Source organism: Schistocerca americana, chromosome 3, assembly GCF_021461395.2.
Source record: "Schistocerca americana isolate TAMUIC-IGC-003095 chromosome 3, iqSchAmer2.1, whole genome shotgun sequence".
Lineage (NCBI taxonomy): Eukaryota > Metazoa > Arthropoda > Insecta > Orthoptera > Acrididae > Schistocerca > Schistocerca americana.
In genome coordinates, this window is record NC_060121.1 from 944195030 (window position 1) to 944218195 (window position 23166).

Genomic DNA, 23166 nt, shown 5'->3' on the forward strand with positions numbered 1-23166 from the left:
TAGCCATCTGTTGGATGCGTCTTGATCGATGTGTGGCTGTGTTAGATGATACGGGTGCTTGCCATGTAGTGTTTTCTCTTTCCAATTTATTTTCTTCGTGTCTGTTGATGTTATGTGATCTAAAGGGTTGTAGAAGTGGTTATGAAATTGCAGTGGTGTAGCCGAAGTATTTATACGAGTGATTGCTTTGTGTATTTTGCTAGTTTCTGCTCGTTCTATAAAGAATTTTCTTAAATTGTCTACCTGTCCATAATGTAGGTTTTTTATGTCGATAAATCCCCTTCCTCCTTCCTTTCTGTTTAATGTGAATCTTTCTGTTGCTGAATGTATGTGATGTATTCTATATTTGTGGCATTGTGATCGTGTAAGTGTATTGAGTGCTTCTAGGTCTGTGTTACTCCATTTCACTACTCCAAATGAGTAGGTCAATATTGGTATAGCATAAGTATTTATATCTTTTGTCTTGTTTCTTCCTGTCAATTCTGTTTTCAGTATTTTTGTTAGTCTTTGTCTATATTTTTCTTTTAGTTCTTCTTTAATATTTGTATTATCTATTCCTATTTTTTGTCTGTATCCTAGATATTTATAGGCATCTGTTTTTTCCATCGCTTCTATGCAGTCGCTGTGGTTATCCAATATGTAATCTTCTTGTTTAGTGTGTTTTCCCTTGACTATGCTATTTTTCTTACATTTGTCTGTTCCAAAAGCCATATTTATATCATTGCTGAATACTTCTGTTATCTTTAGTAATTGGTTGAGTTGTTGATTTGTTGCTGCCAGTAGTTTTAGATCATCCATGTATAGCAAATGTGTGATTTTGTGTGGGTATGTTCCAGTAATATTGTATCCATAGTTTGTATTATTTAGCATGTTGGATAGTGGGTTCAAGGCAAGGCAGAACCAGAAAGGACTTAATGAGTCTCCTTGGTATATTCCACACTTAATCTGTATTGGTTGTGATGTGGTATTATTTGAATTTGTTTGGATATTAAGTGTGGTTTTCCAATTTTTCATTACTATGTTTAGGAACTGTATCAATTTAGGATCCACTTTGTGTATTTCCAATATTTGTAGTAACCATGAGTGGGGTACACTATCAAAAGCTTTTTGGTAATCAATGTATGCATAGTGTAGTGACCTTTGTTTAGTTTTAGCTTGATATGTCACCTCTGCATCTATTATCAGTTGCTCTTTACAACCTCGTGCTCCTTTGCAGCAGCCTTTTTGTTCTTCATTTATAATTTTGTTCTGTGTTGTATGTGTCATTAATTTCTGTGTAATGACTGAAGTTAATATTTTGTATATTGTTGGTAGGCATGTTATGGGGCGATATTTTGCTGGGTTTGCTGTGTCTGCTTGACCTTTAGGTTTCAGATAAGTTATTCCATGTGTAAGTGTATCAGGGAATGTGTATGGGTCTGCAATGTAACTATTAAATAATTTAGTTAGATGCGAATGTGTTGAGGTGAACTACTTTAGCCAGAAATTTGCTATTTTATCTTTTCCAGGGGCTTTCCAATTGTGAGTAGAATTAATTGCTTGGGTGACTTCATGTTGCAAAATTATCACTTCAGGCATCTGTGGTATCATCTTGTATGTGTCTGTTTCTGCTTGTATCCACCGTGCATGCCTGTTATGTTGTACCGGGTTTGACAATATGTTGCTCCAGGAGTGTTCCATGTCTGTTATGTTTGGTGGATTGTCTATTTTAATGTGTGTGTTATCTATTGTCTGGTAAAATTTCTTTTGGTTTGTGTTGAATGTTTGGTTTTGTTTCCTTCTATTTTCACTTTTTTTGTATCTTCTAAGTCGTTTGGCCAATGCTTGTAATTTCTGTTTCTTTTCATCTAATTGCTCTATCCCTTCTTGTTGTCAGATTTTACCTAACCTTTTTCGTTTTTTTTTCTGACATTTCATTTCTTATAAATTGTGTTAGCTGTCCGATGTCCTTTCTCAGTTTTTCTATTCTGATCTGTAGCCCGTGTTGCCATGCTGGTTTTGTGGGTTTCTTCTGTGTGTTGGTTGGTTCTGATCTCTGCCTAGTGTGTATATTTAGTGTAGTGAGTGCTCCTATATAAACCAGTAGTTGTAACTCTTCCATAGTTGTGTTTTCATTTATTTTGTTGTGTATGATTGTGTTGATAGTTTTTATTGTTGTTTCGACTTGTGGGTTATTTGGCAGTCTTTGCAAGAATGGTCTAATGTCTGTATTTGTGTCTTTGTATTCTATATATGTCAGCTGAAATTTTTCTTCTATATCTAACACGTGTGTCACTTCGTGTCCTATTTGTGCTTGTTCTGGTGGCTGTCTTAAGATTTTGTTTTCCTCTGATTGTTTAATTGATGCGTATTGTTCTTTGTTTGTTTGCTCTGGGATGTTTGAGTCCATTACTGTATTTTCTTCTTCTTCTTCTGATTGCACATTATTTTGTTCCAGTATTTGTTGTACTTGTTGTTTGATGTTTTCTAATTCTGACTGGGGTATCCTGTTATTTTTGATTATTACACGGATCTGATCAGCTAGTCGTTGTTCTGTTAAAAATTTTAATTCTGGGTATTTGGTAATAAATGTTGTGTATACTTGTGATCTGTATCCAGTTGTGTTGGTTCCTAGGTTTGTTGCTTGGTAATAACAGAACATGAGGTGTCGATTAACTTCATCTGACTATTTCATCCTCTGTCTTTGTTTTCCTTCTAGGGTGGTTGCAGGAAACATATCCTGCAATACACCTCTATTTGGATTAAAATCATTTTCCAGTTGGCTAGCAGTGTCGTTACCATTGTGGGCGGGCATAGGGTTCAAGCGTCCTCCCCGACCATGACGGCGCTTGTCCGAGGCTTCTTTAGTTCTGTCCTGAACCAACTAATCACACTAAAAGGGGGTTTAGCCCTATTAGTAGTTTGTTCTTTTCGTCGCCTTTTACGACTGGCAGAACATACCAGAGGCCTATTCTTTTCCCAGGCCTCCACGGGAATTATTATTATTATTATTATTATTATTATTATTACATCGAGGAAATTTAGAGTAAAAGCTCTGTGTCAAGGATCAGGAAGGAAATCAGCCGTGCCCTTTCAAAGAAACCATCCCGGCATTTGCCTGGAGCAATTTAGTCTGAAAATTTTAAAAATTAGAATTGTGTTTTAGGTCTTTAACCACTGTCAGGGTTGCCACAAGTGTCCCCAAGTGAAATTCCCTGATATTTCCCTGATTTTCAGACAAGTTTTAGCATTTTTTCTCTGACAAATTTTGAGATCTCAAGGGTAAGTAAAGACGTAAGTTGACAATCTGTTTTTGCAGCTATGGTACATGAAAACTTGCAAGCAGAGAGTGTTTTCTAATGTGAGCAACATCTTTTGCAATTAACTGTTTTTTAGATGGGGAAAGCAAGCCAAAGGGTATGTGTGTTTCATTAAAGCCAACTGATTTTATTTCAATAAAACAAAACACATTTGGTGAAAAAAATATGCATTTCCTTGGAGTCACAAGACAGATTTACAATATCTTCACTTATTTCAAAAATAACTTCAGAAAAAAATAGGCCTCTTGAAAAAAAGTGTATAAGGTGGGTAAATCAACAATATAGGTGACAGCCAATAAAATGTTGGTTCTACTACGTTCATTATTGTCTGTTATTACCCACTGTGTCACATCTATTAGTTTACAGGCATTGCGTGATTTTTGTTTTGAGAAATATTTTAGGACACAGCATACAAACCAGCAGTGACTGCCACAATATCCTCCTTATTGTCCATACTTTCTAACATATAAACTGCTTTCGAAATGCTAAAATGTACTAGATTAAACAAAATGTCTATAACATGACACACCTTGCAACATACTTGTGGTAAGACAGTTGCAATTTCTGAAATCCTTCGCATGTGGTCTCTAGCCTGCCGAGGAGCACGGCAGTCTTGAGTCCATGGATAAACCACAAAAATCCACTGCATTATGACACACACAAACAGACCCAGAGAGCTGGCAGTTCGGTGAGACTAGATCTGATGGATAGGACCAGCAAATTAGTGGGAAATGAAAGGCTTCAGATCAGCAGGCCTTGTCCATTACAGATACCCCACAGAAATAGCCTGTGGTTTTTGTCTGTCACAGAAATCCATTAGTGTAGCCAGCTTTTCACGAGTCACAGACACTATGTTGATGAAATGGGACCATGGTGATCAATCCATTCAACAGATAACTTGTGCAAATACTCAGAATCAAAAATAATGAGGATAGGTAGTAACTCATCGTAAAGATGATTGCTGAGCCAGACAGGTAGGTAGAAGAGATAATCACACTCTCACAACTAAATTTTCGGCCATAGCCTTTGTCAGAAAACTACAGTGCACACACATTCACACAATCACTCAGACGCAACTCATGTACACGACTGCTGTACCCAGCAGCTGCGTCAACAGTCAGATCCAAACAAACCACTCCTCACGCCTCCCTGTCTCTCATTGGCAGATGCTAGGATAACGGCAAGAAGTGGTGGCAGCACTGACTGCAAGCTGAGAAAAGTGGTAGGAAGGGAAGAAGCAGTAGAAATGAGGGAATAGGGAAGCAGCACACGTGCTCAGCTGCATCCAACCAGTGACAATGCAAGACATATCAGTAAACTGTTTCATCTACCGAGACAAAAAACGAGATTTTTCCAGTGGTTTTTTCCCCAAATTTCCCTGATAAATTTATAACTCCCCGATTTCCAGAACCTGTGGCAACCCTGCACTGTATTTCAGAGACTTTCTGGCTTAAATAAAGAAGATTTTCCCACAATTAAAACAATTGTAAAGGAAAAAAATAAGGATAAGTGGATAAAGCTAAAAATCAGTTTAGTCTACATAAAGGTGCTTCAGAAACTTTTCTGTAATTTACAAAAAATGCATAATCAATACACATATATCTCTCAAATTATTAATTAAAAGGAAAGTGAAACATAAACAAAATCCAATTACACCATAAAATGAGAAGCCTGTTTCTTCTTCCTGGATCTGCTTCTACTTGGGTCAGTACAAAATCTTCATTTGACTGATAATCTAACTGCACTCTTCGCAGCCTGAATCCTATCCTTTGAAAAATTATTTTGGTAACATGCTCTTCCTGAAGATAAAGGGTTCATTTTACTGGTGATCAAAGCAAGCCCTCACGGTTCCTGTATGCATACTAGACCGAAATTCAGTACCGTTTTTTCCTACCAATACTAAAAATTCTTACTAAAAATTCTTTCACAGGCAGCATTATTATGAGGAACAAGCAGTAATGCAAACATAAGCCTCCTCAGTGATGGATTCTTTTCAATGCCTGATGCATCACACATAGCAGATAGTTTGCACCAAGCAGTATCGGCTCTCTCTTCATCCACTATTCCCAAGTCAAACCGATATCTGGAATACTCAAGTTCTAATGTGTTTTTTCACAATCACTCAGAACATTAGGAATTGGCTCTTCAGCTTTATGACTGACCATAAAGATTTTCTTTTCCTATCTCCAACTTCTGTAAGATTTTTAAGAAGTGATACGTAGTGCAAATTTTTCTTTGCTGGAACTACATGAGTTGATGAAAAATCTTCTGGTGTCTTCATAAAAATTGGTAACTACAAATTTTTCCAGCTTGGTACGACAAACATAGCTTCTAATGTCTACACCAATGACAATACCTTCACCCCATTTGTGATACTTATTTTTTTTTTAAATTTCTATTCCAACAGACTACCAGAAGCACTTACTGCAGAAAGATTGATAAATCTCACAATCAAATCATAAATAAGTGATTTAGTATGCTATGAAATCTGTGAATTACTGGCTCTTCTTTCTGAATGAATACATTTGTTTTGGTAAATAACAAAATGGTAAAAGAAAATTTGGCTTGGTTACTGGATCATTTAGAGTAGGGTGCACTCTAGGCATGTGAGAGTTGTTCAAATTTTTTTAAGCTTCCTCAGTGAAAAATTTTACAAGGGGTTCCCACTGTTCAGTTATTCTTTTTACTGACTGGAGCAGAGAAAACCATCTTGTACAAACATACTTCAGTATGTTTATGGGGTTTAGTGCCATAGTAGACTGTCTTTTTGAACTCTTTTGGAGAAAGTAGAAAATGTCCATTGCAAATTCTTCAGCATCAAAATATTGTAGGCTTTCCACAGCATTTTTTTGTGCAGCTAAATGAAGCAGATGGCAGGAACAAGATTGAATCCTTATGTGTGGCTGAACTTACTTTAAAACAGCATCAATTCCTCTTATCTTTTTTATGTCCAACCATTGTATTTGCATTACCACATGCAAATGCAATTTAATTTTTCCAGGGATTTTCTTTTCTTAGCTGTTCACCACTCAAGAGGTTAAAAATTTATTCCCCAGTGTTAAACTTGATTCCAGCAAGGGTAGTCTTGTGGTGCATATCTTTCCCTGTTTAACATCGAAGTGAGTGATGTTAATTGGATAAAGTTTCACATCTTTAACGTCTGTGATACCATCAGTTGCAAGAGAAAAGGGGTTTCCTTCTAAGTATTCGGCTGTGTTCAAGGTGACAAAGAATTTATAACTGCAGTTATTTTAGCTCTTCCACAATTGGATTTTTTTTTTAGAAATCTGAGAATTAGGAAACATTTTTAATATGTTGTTAAGTATGATCTGCACAAGAAATTGGCAGGCCATGTTCAACAATAAATGAACTAAAAAGCATTTCAACATAGGTGACAAGGGTCTCCATCAGGTTTTATTCCAAAGGATAACAATGATGCATTTGAAGACAATGTTTGTTAGGCTTATATGTACTTTGAAGAGAATGTGGCGACAACCATCATCAAGACCAGGATGCTTTATAGAAATGTCTCATGAACCCACTCTACGAAACACACGTTGGTATGATTTATTTATTTTACCAAACATCGCCATTTTTGGTACACTGTTTCCAAAATTTCTGTCCAGTTTAACATTTCTCTATAACAACGCTATCCACTGTACTAGTACTTTGGTGTTCCACTATATTATTGTCTGAATTTTACATAGGATTTTTGTCACTTTCACTCAGGATATCTTTCGCACTGTTTAACTTCGCATTATCATTTTTGTCAGGATTTTCTTTAAGGACAGCTGCTGAAGAAACAAAAAGAGTCTCATTTCTTCCTCCATTTTTAACAAACAATTAAAACTTCCAGTAGCAACTAACAGTGTTTTCGAAATCTAAATGGATGAATATAACCGAAAATATCAGTGGTCTACGCACAATACACTAGATGAAAATACACTGATTACTGGAAATACTGCACGAAACTTGAAGGGGACTAACAGATTTTTTTTTTTTTTAACCACTCATTCGAATTAAAAATTTCAGAGAGCTCAGGTTTCCCATTTATTAAGCAATTGTTCTTTGCTGTTACTTATTATGCAATTTTTGTTCTCTTGTGTAAATATCACTGGACTACGATCTGTAAGCATGCATGTTCCACTGCCACCTAATACACATGCACAGATTCACAGGTGGTAACAACTTCCACACATGGATGATGTGTGTACAAATTTTCTTAGTTCCAATGCTAGATGGCCGACACACTAGACTTTTACATTGAAATCATCCGTAAATATGTTTACTACGTACTCTGCAAAGAAATCATTACAACCTATAAAACATTTTCATAGCATATGACGGGTGGAAAGCAAACAGTATCTCTTCCGATTATTTTTTATATTTTAACATGAAATCAATAATGTCCATTTCCGTAATTTTTAGTACCTCTTCATAATGAAGGTGATAAATTTGTAATAATTATGGATAATCCATAATAGCTAGCAGCTTGTAGCCAAAAACTAACAAGCTATTTAAAATAACAGACTAAAAACTAATTCACTTTACAATAAACACCCAGATAGAAATTTCTGGTATTTAACTCTATGGATGGGCTTCTTGTTTCTTTTTCTTGATTTATTGTGCCCTTTTCTCACCTATCTATTAATGCCATTGCCAAAGGAACAGCACATAAAATTGTAAGCTCATTGCACATTTCGTCACATTTATACATAATGTGTACAGCAAGTATCCTTTCTTATTTTTCTCAACTAAAGTAAAGGGATGTACAATGGTCTTTGTGCAATGCCATTTAAGTTCAGTTAACTCCAAGCCAATGAAGTGTGTAGATCATGCCTGAAGTGAAAGAGTGTTTAGTGAGGGGATCAAAAGTCAAGATCCAGAGAACCATCAAGCAACGTTGTTGTTGTTGTGGTCTTCAGTCCACAGACTGCTTTGCTGCAGCTCTCCATGCTACTCTATCCTGTGCAAGCTTCTTCATCTCCCAGTACTTGCTGCAACCTACATCCTTCTGAATCTGTTTAGTGTATTCATCTCTTGGTCTCCCTCTACGAATTTTACCCTCCATGCTGCCCTCCAATACGAAATTGGTGATTCCTTGATGCCTCAGAATATGCCCCACCAACTGATCCCTTCTTCTAGTCAAGTTGTGCCACAAATTTCTCTTCTCTCCAATTCTATTCAATACCTCCTCATTAGTTATGTGATCTACCCATCTAATCTTCAGCATTCTTCTGTAGCACCACATTTCTAAAGCTTCTATTCTCTTCTTGTCCAAACTATGTATCGTCCATGTTTCACTTCCATACATGGCTACACTCCATACAAATACTTTCAGAAATGACTTCCCGACACTTAAATCTATACTCGATGTTAACAAATTTCTCTTCTTCAGAAACGCTTTCCTTGCCATTGCCAATCTACATTTTATATCCTCTCTACTTCGACCATCATCAGTTATTTTGCTCCCCAAATACCAAAACTCCTTTACTACTTTAAGTGTCTCATTTCCTAATCTAATTCCCTCAGCATCACCCAACTTAATTCGACTACATTCCATTATCCTCATTTTTCTTCTGTTGATGTTCATCTTATATCATCCTTTCAAGAGACTGTCCATTCCTATCAGCTGCTCTTGCAGGTCCTTTGCTGTCTCTGACAGAATTACAATGTCATCAGCGAACCTCAGAGTTTTTACTTCTTCTCCATGGATTTTAATTCCTACTCATTCACGTACTGGTCTCTAAATTTTTATACAATAACTTGAAACTTGATTTTCATAAAAATTAAAAATAATCATCACATTCTGCCTACTTTTAAAAAATGTATTTTCCATATCTGATTTCAAAGTAATCACAGTTGGAATGATTATGTTTTCAAACATCCAGAAAATCAAGTTTGATTTTCCACAGTGCACTGGCAGTACCTGAAAATGACAGACAAATTTGAGGGAATGTACCACAGCAACAGGCTACACTTCAACAACCTGTTGACTGTGTTTTGTTGCACCTTGTTTTTTTATTCATATATTGGCAGGTAATCTCCTACTATATTGCATCGATCCATTGTTTACAGTTCATGCAATGATCATGTATTGACTGCCACCTACTGTGGGAACAGCTTAAGTAAATAAGCAATAGTCTTCCAGCAATGAATGTCCTTGAATCAATAGTGGCAATGTCACTATGGACCAAAGCTATATGGTGGGATATTACTTATCAATTTAAAAATAAAATCTACATGCAATGAGACATGGAGAAACAGTTGCTGCTCACCAATGAGTTGCAGACACACACAACAAAAAGACAGTTACATGGCATGGGAAGCCTAGATGCAACTTTATTCACACCACAATCTTTCAGACTAGTTTGCTATCACTTATGTAGCATCATTAACCCATGTTGAAAATTAAACCTACTGTTCTGGGGGGCTTAAAGCTACTGTCCTGAATGACACTCATTTTGAAGTGTTGAACATACCCTACCTCAACTTTTCACAAAAATCATCATCTTGACAAATCTTCAGATTACTGGAAAATATTAGGTAAAAGAAATTTTGTATTCCACATCCTTTTCCTACTCAGCTGTTACATGTTGCGTTTCAGGTTCAGCTTGCATTTACTCTGCGTATACGAAACTCAATTTTCCATTTCTTTCCTGCCATAATTTTTGTGGTCAACTTTGATTCAAATTACCTAGCACTGTTAGTCCGAGTCGGGTAATCAAAAACACTTTTATAGCACGTAAAACCAGGGTCTTTCTGATGTGCCCAGTTTGGAAAGTTTTATAGAATGTAATTTTTTGCAAACTTTAGTCAAACATACTGATTTATTTATTTATTTATTTCTATTTATTTATTTAACATCATCTTCCACTTTGCACTTAATTTATTCAGTACTGAAAAATGGTACTTAAATGAAACTTTTGATTTGTGTTATTAGGTTACTACACGTCAGGTTACACGTTTGTGATACCTTTAGTCCCTGAAATACAAGAAGCCAAATTTGAATTTTTTTCTGGCCCCAACTGTTTCAAGCGATTGTGCCTAAAACTTTTGGGCTAAATATGGCTTGTAAAATGCTTTTCATTATTATTCTTAATAGAAGGCACAGTTTGTGCACGACAAATTTAATTTCTTTCAATGAAATATAGCCCAAGCTGTATGAACTCAAATTCGCCAGAAATTCACATTCACTCTGTGCAAAGTCACATGTGGAGTCAAACAAGTGACCAAATCTCTGCCAGTATTGGTTTGACAAACATTAAACTTTACTAATGTTCATTGGAGACGTGTACAAATGTTCAAATAAAAATTCCATGAAAGCCACAATGACTGAGCTGGGAGGCCTAGGTGTGTTGACATGGAGTGGCCCAACAGAAATGTAAAGCCAAAGAGTTTATTGCCATTAAATACCATAAACCTAATTCTCCCTCTAAGCAATTCTCCCACATTTATCTCCCTCACTCCTTATTATGTGTCAAGAAAGGGTATCAGGATCCCATATGTTTAAAGTTAAATACTTAATATGAAATACTGCATTCAGTGTAACTGATCTCTCAAAGTTTCTTCGCACGATTGACTAATAGTGTGTTTCAAGCTGTTCAGTCAATCTGTTGTTGGCATTTTAAATAAAATATCTTCTTCAGGCACTGCAAGTTGTGCTGCTATGTGTACTCCCTTCTTGCACTCCAAACAGACTGAACTATTCAGTCTCATGCCACTATTTATAGCCAATTTCATTTCCTGACACGCACTACACCTAGTCCCTGGGACAGCACAATTAAGGACTTTGTTAAAATAAACCAGGAAGGAGGTTCCAATTTAAACAAGGCTTTAGGTCCAGCAATCAATTTCATAAGATACTGCTGGCTATCACATCCAATAGAGCTGGAAAATGCTGACAGAATGTGCATTTCACAGAATATCAGATGGGGCTGTGAAAAAACAAAAGATCATGAAAGGGAGTCAAACTCTTCTACAAACAACACTGCGAATAAACAACAGGTCACAGTCTAGTTTTAGTCCAGCTAGCGCACATACACTGTAAAAGTTTTAATGTTTCAATCGTTCATATTCTTTGAAGGTTGTCCGTCACATGTCTCAAACTCTTTGGTTCATTTTTGGTGTAGTTGTGATGATCTCTGGCTATGTTTTGAAATGCGCAGTTGGTATTTCATATCATATTGTCATACTGTAAGATGCTTAGTAAATGATTCATTTCTAAAACGGCATCTGATGATTTGTCAACATGGTAGCGTATGTGTGTGGTTGATAAAAGTTCGTATGAAGTGCGACAGCTGTGCTGATTTCGGATAAGAATTACTCGACGATACAGAAGTGCAAAGATGAGACAGTGGTCAACAAAAGACAACAACTAGATAAACTCACGGGTGCAGAAAACTGGGGGAGCTCGAGAATTATTATGATAACTATTTTAGAGTGTAACAAAATCTTTGATGTTGTAAGTGGTGAACTTATTAGGCCAGAATGAAGCGGACAGAGCTACGAAACCGAACTTGCAAAGGCAAGGAAAAGACAATTCTGTCACTTGACACAAAGCCTTTACTTTGTGTTGGGGAATGCAAAACTGCTTAAGAGGTTTGGGATAAGCTACACAAGATGTATAATGTGCACTCAGCTGAAAACATTGATCTGCTTAGAAATAAAGTCCATAACATTGTGTGGGAGGCATCTGGAGGTATACAAGTCATCTAGCCAAATTTGATGATGTACAAACTCAGCTTTCATTGTTGGACAAGCCGATTGACGATGGTGACCTTCATGCACGATTTTTGCAAACTTTGCCAAAGGAGTTCGTTAACATTTATATTACGTGGCATGAGCTACCTGCTGAAAAAAAAGACATGGAATAAATTACAAAAACGGTGTTTGAATTATGAACTAACAATAACAGATCGTGATGACGAAAGTGTTGCTATAGCAATGATGTCGAAAATGAAGATTAACAAACCGCAACAGAAGTGCAAACAAACGTCCTCTGAAGCAGATTCGTTAAAAACATCTCATTATAAAAGGAATGAAAACAGAAAATGCTTTTCATGTGGTAAAGTAGGTCACCTATCAAAACAGTGTAACACAGGGTAGGTTCGTTTTAAATGTAAGAAAAAGGGCCATCGATCAAATGAATGTAGCACCGCAGACAAAAGAGAAGATTGTGCTATGTTGTTAACTAATGTAACATCAGTGGATAATTCAAGAAGCTGCAGCTACACAGATCCTTCAAAATCTGAGGAAACAGCAGCAATGGTAATACGCAACAGTTTTTCAGTAGATGTGAATACACTGAAAAGATGCCACTGTTCATTAAAATGATAAAGACTCAGACTGAAGTTACTGTGAAAGAATTATGTACAGATAGTGGCAAGGAGTTCCATAATAAAGACATGCAAAAATTTGCTGGCTCATTTGGACTGAAACATTCAATCACAGCACCATATACGCCTCAACAGAATGGAATTGCTGAACGGGAAAATAGAATCCTGCGTAAGGTGGCACGTTCTTGGCTTTGCTCTGCTGAGCATCTGCCAAAAGCATTGTGGGATGAAGCAGTTCTGGCTGCAACATACACTTTGAACCAGACGGGTACCACAAAAATTAAAGGTAAAGCTCCAAGTGAAATATTTTTGAAGAAAGAAGGTCGTTTTGATAATTTGGTGATATTTGGAACTGAATGCTATGCTTGTATTCCTACACAGAAACGAAAGAAGTTTGATGCTAAATCTTCAAAAGGATATGTGGTTGGTTACAATGATTGTGGATACCGTGTTTATTTTCCTGACAAGGTGCATGTATGTTTGCAGAGATGCAAAGTTCAATTGCAAGCCATTACAGAAATCTCTTATCGGTAATCAAAAGTCTAAAAGGGTTGTTGAAATATCAGCTATACATAAGAATGCAGATACTTTGGAGACCGAGCATGAAGATGTTGATTTTGAAGAGCATTGTATGAACCAAAATGTTGCTGCAAGTGACGAAAGTGTTAACAACCAGTCATATGACACTGAGGGAGAAGCTGGAAGTAACTTGGAAGCAAGAAATGAGGAGAGAGGAAGCCACAATTTATGTGAACGGCAAAATTTAAAGAAACCATCTTGTTACTGTGAAGATTCAGTTTGTCAACCAAGAATGATGTTTCTTTGTGAGACACCAAGAAGCTATAAAGAAGCATTGCACTCAGAGAATTCTGAAGAAAGGAAGAATCCAATGGAGGAAGAGATGGATGCTCTAAAGAAAAATGGAACACGGGAATTAGTTTACAAAATTAAACCAAACAACATGATTGGAAATTGATGTGTGTTTGCTACAAAATTAAATGCAAATAATGATGATGTTTGATATAATGCTCGACTGGGAGCAAGAGGATATACTCAATGGTTTGGAGCAGATTATGTTGACACATTTAGCCCTGTTGCAAGATTTGAGACAGTGAAATGCCTTTTCAGTGTTGCAATTCAACATGATCGATGTATAAGGCAATTTGATGTGAGGACAGCATTTCTCAATGATATTTTAAAAGAAGAAATCTACATGAGTCAACCAGAGGGATTTGATGATAGTACAGCACAGGTGTGTAAGTTACTGAAGAGTCTGTATGGTTTAAAGCAAGTCTCAAAATGCTGGTATGAATGTCTTGTTGGGTTCCTTACTGAATGTAACTTACGGGAGAGCAGTTCGGATCCATGTATGTATTATGGTGAAAACCTGGTAGTATTGTTTTATGTTGATTATGGATAGGCTATGGGCTCTACTGATGCCACAGCTAAGTCCATTGAACTGTTGGGTAAACGTTTTCAAATCAGTGCAGAAAAAATTGATTGCTTCTTGGGTTTACAAATCAAGAGGTTTGACAATTGTACATTTAAAAAAAAAAAAAACAGTCTGCATATGTGAAGAGGATTTTGGAAAAATACGATATGATGGATGCAAAACCATTGTCTTTATCCATTGATCCAGGATGGACACCAGGTGGGTCACCTCCTTTTAATAATACTGGACTGTATCAAGAAATGGTTGGAGGTTTGAAGTATTTAACACAAGTTACAAGACCAGATTTATCATATACTGTTAATGTTACCTCAAGAGTTCAAGACTCACCAACTCAGGTGCACTTTGCATTACTCAAATGAATATTTAGGCGTCTTAAATCAACAATTACAGATGACATTAAGTTTAGTAGTATTGAAGCCTATGGAGATGCTGACCATGGTGGGGACAGAGGCACTAAACGATCAACAAGTGGCATCCTGCTCAAGTTCCACGGTGGGCCAGTTGTGTGGAAAAGAAAATTACAGCAGTGTGTTGCTTTTCCTTCAATGGAGGCAGAATATGTGGCTGCAAGTGAAGCTTGCAAATAATTTAGATGGTTAGACTGACTACAGAAAGAAATAGGAGCTGTTGAGTCACCAGTTCCTGTTTTACAAATTGATAACCAAAGTGCTATCACATTTATTAATGGATCAAAGTTTTATAAGCGATCAAAACACAGAGACAAAAGGTATCATTAAATTCGTCAACTGGTTAGAGAGATGAAGGAACTTGTTAGTGTAGTGTCTACTTCATCATATATGTAAAACATTTTGGGAGAGTGTGAAAGTATTAATGTTTCAATGTTGTTACATACAGGGTGGTCCATTGATAGTGACCGGGCCAAATATCTTATGAAATAAGCATCAAACGAAAAAACTACAAAGAACGAAACTCGTCTAGCTTGAAGGGAGAAACCAGATGGCGCTGCCATAGGTCAAACGGATATCAATTGCGTTTTTTTTTTTTTTTTTTTTTTTTTTTTTTTAAATAGGAACCCCCAATTTTTATTACATATTTGTGTAGGACATAAAGAAATATGAATGTTTTAGTTGGACCAATTTTTTCGCTTTGTGATAGATGGCGCTGTAATAACCACAAACATGTAAGTATGTGGTATAACGTAACATTCCACCAGTGCGACCGGTATTTGCTTCGTGATACATTACTCGTGTTAAAATGGACCGTTTACCAACTGCGGAAAAGGTCGATATCATTTTAAAGTATGGCTATTGTGATCAAAGCGCCCAATGGGCGTGTGCTATGTATGCTGCTCGGTATCCTGGACGACACCATCCAAGTGTCCGGACCGTTTGCCAGATAGTTGCATTATTTAAGGAAACAGGAAGTGTTCAGCCACATGTCAAACATCAACCACCACCTGCAACAAATGATCATGCCCAAGTAGGTGTTTTAGCTGTTGTCGCGGCTAATCCGCAGATCAGTAGCAGACAAATTGCGCGAGAATCTGGAATCTCAAAAACGTCTGTGTTGAGAATGCTACATCAACATCGATTGCACCCGTACCATATTTCTACGCATCAGTTGCATGGCGACAACTTTTAATGTCGTGTACAGTTCTGCCACTGGGCACAAGAGAAATTACGGGATTATGACAGATTTTTTATACGTGTTCTATTTAGCGACGAAGCGTCATTCACCAACAGCGGTAATGTAAACCGACATAACGTGCACTATTGGGCAACGGAAAATCTACGATGGCTGTGACAAGTGGAACATCAGTGACCTTGGCGGGTTAATGTATGGCGCGGCATTATGGGAGGAAGGATAATTGGCCCCCATTTTATCGATGGCAATCTAAATGATGCAATGTATGCCGATTTCCTGCGTAATGTTCTATTGATGTTACTACAAGATGTATCACTGCATGACAGAATGGCTATGTACTTCCAACATGATTGATGTCCGGCACATAACTCGCGTGCGCGGTATTGAATAGCGTATTTCATGACAGGTGGATCGGTCATCAAAGCACCATACCATGGCCCGCATGTTCACCGCATCGGATGTCCCTGGATTTCTTTCTGTGGGGAAAGTTGAAGGATATTTGCTATCGTGATCCACCGACAATGCCTGACAACATGTGTCAGCACATTGTCAACGCATGAGCGAACTTTACGGAAGGGGAACTACTTGCAGTTGAGAGGAATGTCGTTACACGTATTGCCAAATGCATTGAGGTTGACGACATCATTTTGAGCATTTATTGCATTAATGTGGTATTTACAGGTAATGACACTGTAACAGCATGCGTTCTCAGAAATGATAAGTTCACAAAGGCACATGTGGCACATTGGAACAACCGAAATAAAATGTTCAAACGTACCAACATTCTGTATTTTAATTTAAAAAACCTACCTGTTACCAACTGTTCGTCCAAAATTATGAGCCATATGTTTGTGACTATTACAGCACCATCTACCACAAAGCGAAAAAAGTGGTCCAACTAAAACATTCACATTTCTTTACATACTACACGAATATGTAATAAAAAATGGGGGTTCCTATTTAAAAAAACGCAGTTGATATCCGTTTGACCTATGGCAGCACCATGTAGCGGGCCAACCATACCGTCATCTGGTTTCCCCCTTCAAGGTAGACAAGTTTTGTTCTTTGTAGTTTTTTTCGTTTGAAGCTTATTTCGTGAGATATTTGGCCCGGTCACAATCAATGGACCACCCTGTGTATGTATACGTATGTATCGTTCATATTCTCTGAAGGTTGTCTGTCACATGTCTCATAAATTCTTTGGTTCATTTTTGGCGTAGTTGTCATAATCTCTGGCTATGTTTTGAAATGTGCAGTTGGTGTTTCGTATCATATTGTTGTACTGTGTGATGCTTAATAAATGATTCGTTTCTAAAACGGCATTTGATGATTTGTCAACATACACAACAGCTCAATTCACAGCACCTGAAGATAACAGCATTGATTGCTGAAATAATGTGCATGAAATAAGAACAACTTGGCTGATCACTCTTAAGTACACCATTAATTCAACATAACCAATTTTCACTGCTAGTAAATTTTGCTGCTATTTTCATTATACAGAAGCAATTAAGGTTTTATTTTTTTTTCACTTACATTTTAAATAATCATTTAAGTATCAAATAGCTGTACTGAAAACAATGGACTGAATGGAAGAATTACAAGCACAGACAGTGGTATGGTACTCATTTTCAACCAACATGGGTATGTACGCTTGCTGGGGGGGAGGCTCTCAAATGCTTCTGTGGTTAAAGCAGCAGTTGATAATTTATGCCTCTGTTAACTTGTGATAAATGATCAAAGTCATATTATAATATCCCCTGCTTGTTGTCCAAAAAAATATGGCTGTAGTATATAAAGGTTTTACTCTTTTTTCCTATACCAAGCTAAAGGTTTTATTCTTTTTTTCCTATACCAAGCTAAAGGTTTTACTCTTTTTTTCCTATACCAAGCTCTACCACAAAGATTCTCAATACATTCTCCCTCTTGCAATATAGAAACTGCCATTATTTACTTACTTCCACTTTCATGTAACTCTTAAATTAGCACTTTTGCTAAATATGAAACCGGCCTTTTAAATTTTTACAACAACAATTCTGTACACCAATTGACAAAAGCCTGTTTCTTTGAGCTCTAGTCAAATTATGTGGAATCCATCAAGCACAGGTCTTTTTCACAGCTAAATGAAAAATCAAAGGCTTTGCAGTCTTCGATGTGCCTAAGGATGCCTCTACTTCACAGTAAGTCAAATGCCAATCTTCAATCTTTTTGCATACAGCACCCATGTTTTCTGGGACAACAAAAGATTTCAGTCAGCTGTCACCAAATCTGTCACCAACAGAAGCACAATGCCAACAAAATTCTGCATACATAAACAAATCACATATTTTCTGATGAAAACTAGTTATCAAATGTTTAACAAAGCAATTCAGGCATTGTTGCTGAGTTAGGCCTTACAAAAGCCTTAGAAAAACCATGCAATGATAACCTTTGCAAGAAATTTCTATTTGTTTCTTTAAACACTCAGTCAATTTCTTAGTTTCAATTGTGTTAACAATAGCAAACAACAAATTCTGAAACAACAGTTATATCACCTCAATAGTATACTCTCTTATTTGGTTGTAAAAACTCAAAAGGCAACCCTCATGCACTATGTACCAGGCAACCTTGCAAATTTACCAAGTAGATGGGTCTCCTTTCATATTTTCTTTCAGAATGAATGTTACACATTAGCATTCATTCACACAAACATGTATTCAGTAATAACTATATTAGGGTAGTGGTTTAAGTAACTCACCAATAATAATACTTGTGCTGATGTCTGGAGGTGTGCCTATTGTACATAAGGCAGGTCCATGATTGCCTGCAGATGCCACCCAAATGACACCATATTTATTGACCACTTCATTCATTAGTTCTCCTATCCTCCTGCAATTAAAGAAAGTGATGTTCAAATAGAAAAAAATAAAATGCTTGTATTAGTATTCACATTCTAAACTAAGTACGGTCTATAAAGTCGAAGTAGAAAATGATGAATCACTTTCTAATTGACCACCTCTTTCCTGTGAAAGCATAGGAAGCAGCCGTCATGTGCAAGGTGTGCACTTGCTTGTTCGACTGTGTGTGCATTTTTCTTTTCTGAAGAAGACTTTGGCCCAAAGTTCAATTGTAATAGTCTTTTTGTTGTGCCTCTCTGCAACTTGTATAATCTTTACAGAGAGAAGCAACCTATTCTTTTCCTTACTGGTTTTATTTAAAAACGTTTAAAGAGTTTTCGCATAAAAAAATGGAGGTCAGCGCCCCAGCTGTATTACAATAGTCAGCACTTCATATGTACCCCATTTTTAAATAACTATTATGTTTTACAAAGCAATAACAGTTTTAGCACCCCCCAATGAACCACAGACTTTGTTAAGGTACTTGTGTGCCTCAATGGTTCACATAACTGTACCATAGGTGCAAGCACTACAGTGTGATCTGTGGAGTGGGAAAACTAACAAATGATTACTGAATAAGGTAGAGCATCCTTTTCAGTAGCTGCAGGTGGCAACAGTCTGGATGATTGACTGGTCTGGTCTTGTTTGTCAGCCAAGACAACCTTTGGTCTCTGTTACTTTGAATGACTGAAAGGAAGAGGAACTACAACTGTCATTTTTCCTGAAGGCACGCACCCCCACTGTATGGTTAAATGATGATAACGTCCTCTTTGGTTAAACAATCTGGAGGTAAAACGTTCTACCATCCCAATCTCTGTGCACAGACTACTCAGGAGGATATCACCATCAGGAAAATCAAAACTTGTATTCTATGGGCCAGAATACAGGCTGTTGGATCCCTCAATTGGGTAGGTAGGATAGGGAATTTAAAAAAGGAAATTGATACATTGAAGTTATACATAGAGGGAATTCGCGAAGTGTGGTGGCTCCTGCACAAGTGAGTACAATGTTATAAATACAAAATCAAATAGTGGTAACGCAAGAGTAGGTCTCACAGTTAATAAGAAAATAGGACTGTGAGTAAGCTGCAATGAATACCATTGTGAATGCATTGCTGTTGCCTATGTACATCCATGACAATAGTACAACTTTATATGTCAGCTAACTCCACAGATGATCGAGAGATTAAAAGAATGTATGGTGATATAAAAAAAATTATTCAGATAGTTGAGGAAGATAAAAACTTAACAGTTATGGAAGACTGTAATCAGACAACAGAAAAAGTTGTTGTTGTTGTGGTCTTCAGTCCTGAGACTGGTTTGATGCAGCTCTCCATGCTACTCTATCCTGTGCAAGTTTTTTCATCTCCCAGTACCTACTGCAACCTACATCCTTCTGAATCTGCTTAGTGTATTCATCTCTTGGTCTCCCTCTACGATTTTTACCCTCCACACTGCCCTCCAATACTAAATTGGTGATCCCTTGATGCCTCAGAACATGTCCTACCAACCGATCCCTTCTTCTGGTCAAGTTGTGCCACAAACTTCTCTTCTCCCCAATCCTATTCAATACTTCCTCATTAGTTATGTGATCTACCCATCTAATCTTCAGCATTCTTCTGTAGCACCACATTTCGAAAGCTTCTATTCTCTTCTTGTCCAAACTATTTATCATCCATGTTTCACTTCCATACATGGCTACACTCCATACGAATACTTTCAGAAATGACTTCCTGACACTTAAATCTATACTCGATGTTAACAAATTTCTCTTCTTCAGAAACGCTTTCCTTGCCATTGCCAGCCTACATTTTATATCCTCTCTACTTCGACCATCATCAGTTATTTTGCTCCCCAAATAGCAAAACTCCTTTACTACTTTAAGTGCCTCATTTCCTAATCTAATTCCCTCAGCATCACCCGACTTGATTAGACTACATGCCATTATCCTTGTTTTGCTTTTGTTGATGTTCATCTTATATCCTCCTTTGAAGACACTGTCCATTCCATTCAACTGCTCTTCCAAGTCCTTTGCTGTCTCTGACAGAATTACAATGTCATCGGCGAACCTCAAAGTTTTTATTTCTTCTCCATGAATTTTAATACCTACTCCGAATTTTTCTTTTGTTTCCTTTACTGCTTGCTCAATATACAGATTGAATAACACCGGGGAGAGGCTACAACCCTGTCTTACTCCCTTCCCAACCACTGCTTCCCTTTCATGTCCCTCGACTCTTATAACTGCCATCTGGTTTCTGTACAAATTGTAAATAGCCTTTCACTCCCTGTATTTTACCCCTGCCACCTTTAGAATTTGAAAGAGAGTATTCCAGTCAACATTGTCAAAAGCTTTCTCTAAGTCTACAAATGCTAGAAACGTAGGTTTGCCTTTCCTTAATCTTTCTTCTAAGATAAGTCGTAAGGTCAGTATTGCCTCACGTGTTCCAGTGTTTCTACGGAATCCAAACTGATCTTCCCCGAGGTTGGCTTCTACTAGTTTTTCCATTCGTCTGTAAAGAATTCGTGTTAGTATTTTGCAGCTGTGACTTATTAAGCTGATAGTTCGGTAATTTTCACATCTGTCAACACCTGCTTTCTTTGGGATTGGAATTATTATATTCTTCTTGAAGTCTGAGGGTATTTCGCCTGTTTCATACATCTTGCTCACCAGATGTATGAAACAGGCGAAATACCCTCAGACTTCAAGAAGAATATAATAATTCCAATCCCAAAGAAAGCAGAAAAAGTATGAGAAGTAAAAAAAAGTACGAGCACATGTAGTGGGGGAAAAGAATGGAAAAGGAAGCCACATGGTAGAATTTTGCACATATAATGATTTTATCACAGCTAATACTTGGATTCCTACCCCCCATGAACCATGGACCTTGCCGTTGGTGGGGAGGCTTGCATGCCTCAGCGATACAGATGGCCGTACCATAGGTGCAACCACAACGGAGGGGTATCTGTTGAGAGGCCAGACAAACGCGTGGTTCCTGAAGAGGGGCAGCAACCTTTTCAGTAGTTGCAGGGGCAACAGTCTGGATGATTGACTGATCTGGCCTTGTAACACTAACCAAAACGGCCTTGCTGTGCTGGTACTGCGAACGGCTGAAAGCAAGGGGAAACTACAGCCGTAATTTTTCCCGAGGGCATGCAGCTTTACTGTACGGTTAAATGATGATGGCGTCCTCTTGAGTAAAATATTCCGAAGGTAAAATGGTCCCCCATTCAGATCTCTGGGCGGGGACTACCCAAGAGGACATCGTTGTCAGGAGAAAGAAAACTGGCGTTCTACGGATCGGAGCGTGGAATGTCAGATCCATTAATCGGGCAGGTAGGTTACAAAATTTAAAAAGGGAAATGGATAGGTTGAAGTTAGATATAGTGGGAATTAGTGAAGTTTAGTGGCAGGAGGAACAAGACTTTTGGTCAGGTGAATACAGGGTTATAAATACAAAATCAAATAGGGGTAATGCAGGAGTAGGTTTAATAATTAATAAAAAAAAAATAGGAGTACAGGTAAGATACTACAAACAGCATAGTGAACGCATTATTGTGGCCGAGATAGACACGAAGCCCATACCTACTACAGTAGTACAAGTTTATATGCCAACTGGGTCTGCAGATCATGAAGAAATTGATGAAATGTATGATGAGATAAAAGAAATTATTCAGGTAGTGAAGGGAGACGAAAATTTAATAGTCATGGGTGACTGGAATTCGAGAGTAGGAAAAGGGAGAGAAGGAAACATAGTGGGTGAATATGGATTGGGGGGAAGAAATGAAAGAGGAAGCCGTCTGGTAGAATTTTGCACAGAGCACAACTTAATCATAGCTAACACTTGGTTCAAGAACCATGAAAGAAGGTTGTATACATGGAAGAACACTGGAGATACTAGAAGGTTTCAGATAGATTATATAATGGTAAGACAGAGATTTAGGAACCAGGTTTTAAATTGTAAGACATTTCCAGGGGCAGATGTGGATTCTGACCACAATCTATTGGTTATGACCTGTAGATTAAAACTGAAGTAACTGCAAAAAGGTGGGAATTTAAGGAGATGGGACCTGGATAAACTGACTAAACCAGAGGTTGTACAGTGTTTCAGGGAGAGCGTAAGGGAACAATTGACAGGAATGGGGGAAACAAATACAGTAGAAGAAGCATGGGTAGCTCTGAGGGATGAAGTAGTGAAGGCGGCAGAGGATCAAATAGGTAAAAAGGCAAAGACTAGTAGAAATTCTTGGGTAACAGAAGAAATATTGAATTTAATTGATTAAAGGGGAAAATATAAAAACACAGTAAATGAAGCAGGAAGTGCAGAATGGCTAAGCAGGGATGGCTAGAGGACAAATGTAAGGATGTAGAGGCTTATCTCACTAGGGGTAAGATAGATACTGCTTACAGGAAAATTAAAGAGACCTTTGGAGAAAAGAGGGCCACTTGTATGAATATCAAGAGCTCAGATGGAAACCCAGTTCTAAGCAAAGAAGGGAAAGCAGAAAGATGGAAGGAGTATATAGAGGGTCTATACAAGGGCGATGTACTTGAGGACAATATTATGGAAATTGAAGAGGATGTAGATGAAGATGAAA

The 23166-nt window shown here is 37.5% G+C and overlaps 1 protein-coding gene across 1 annotated transcript in view; it reads right to left on the reverse strand.

The window, feature by feature from the left end:
* LOC124607517 (tripeptidyl-peptidase 2) overlaps window positions 1-23166 on the reverse strand; it is a 283824-nt gene that overhangs the window by 152929 nt on the left and 107729 nt on the right. Inside the window, exon 8 of the mRNA XM_047139911.1 lies at window positions 18433-18563. Within this exon, the coding sequence (XP_046995867.1) occupies window positions 18433-18563 (131 nt within the window). The remainder of the gene's footprint in view (window positions 1-18432; window positions 18564-23166) is intronic.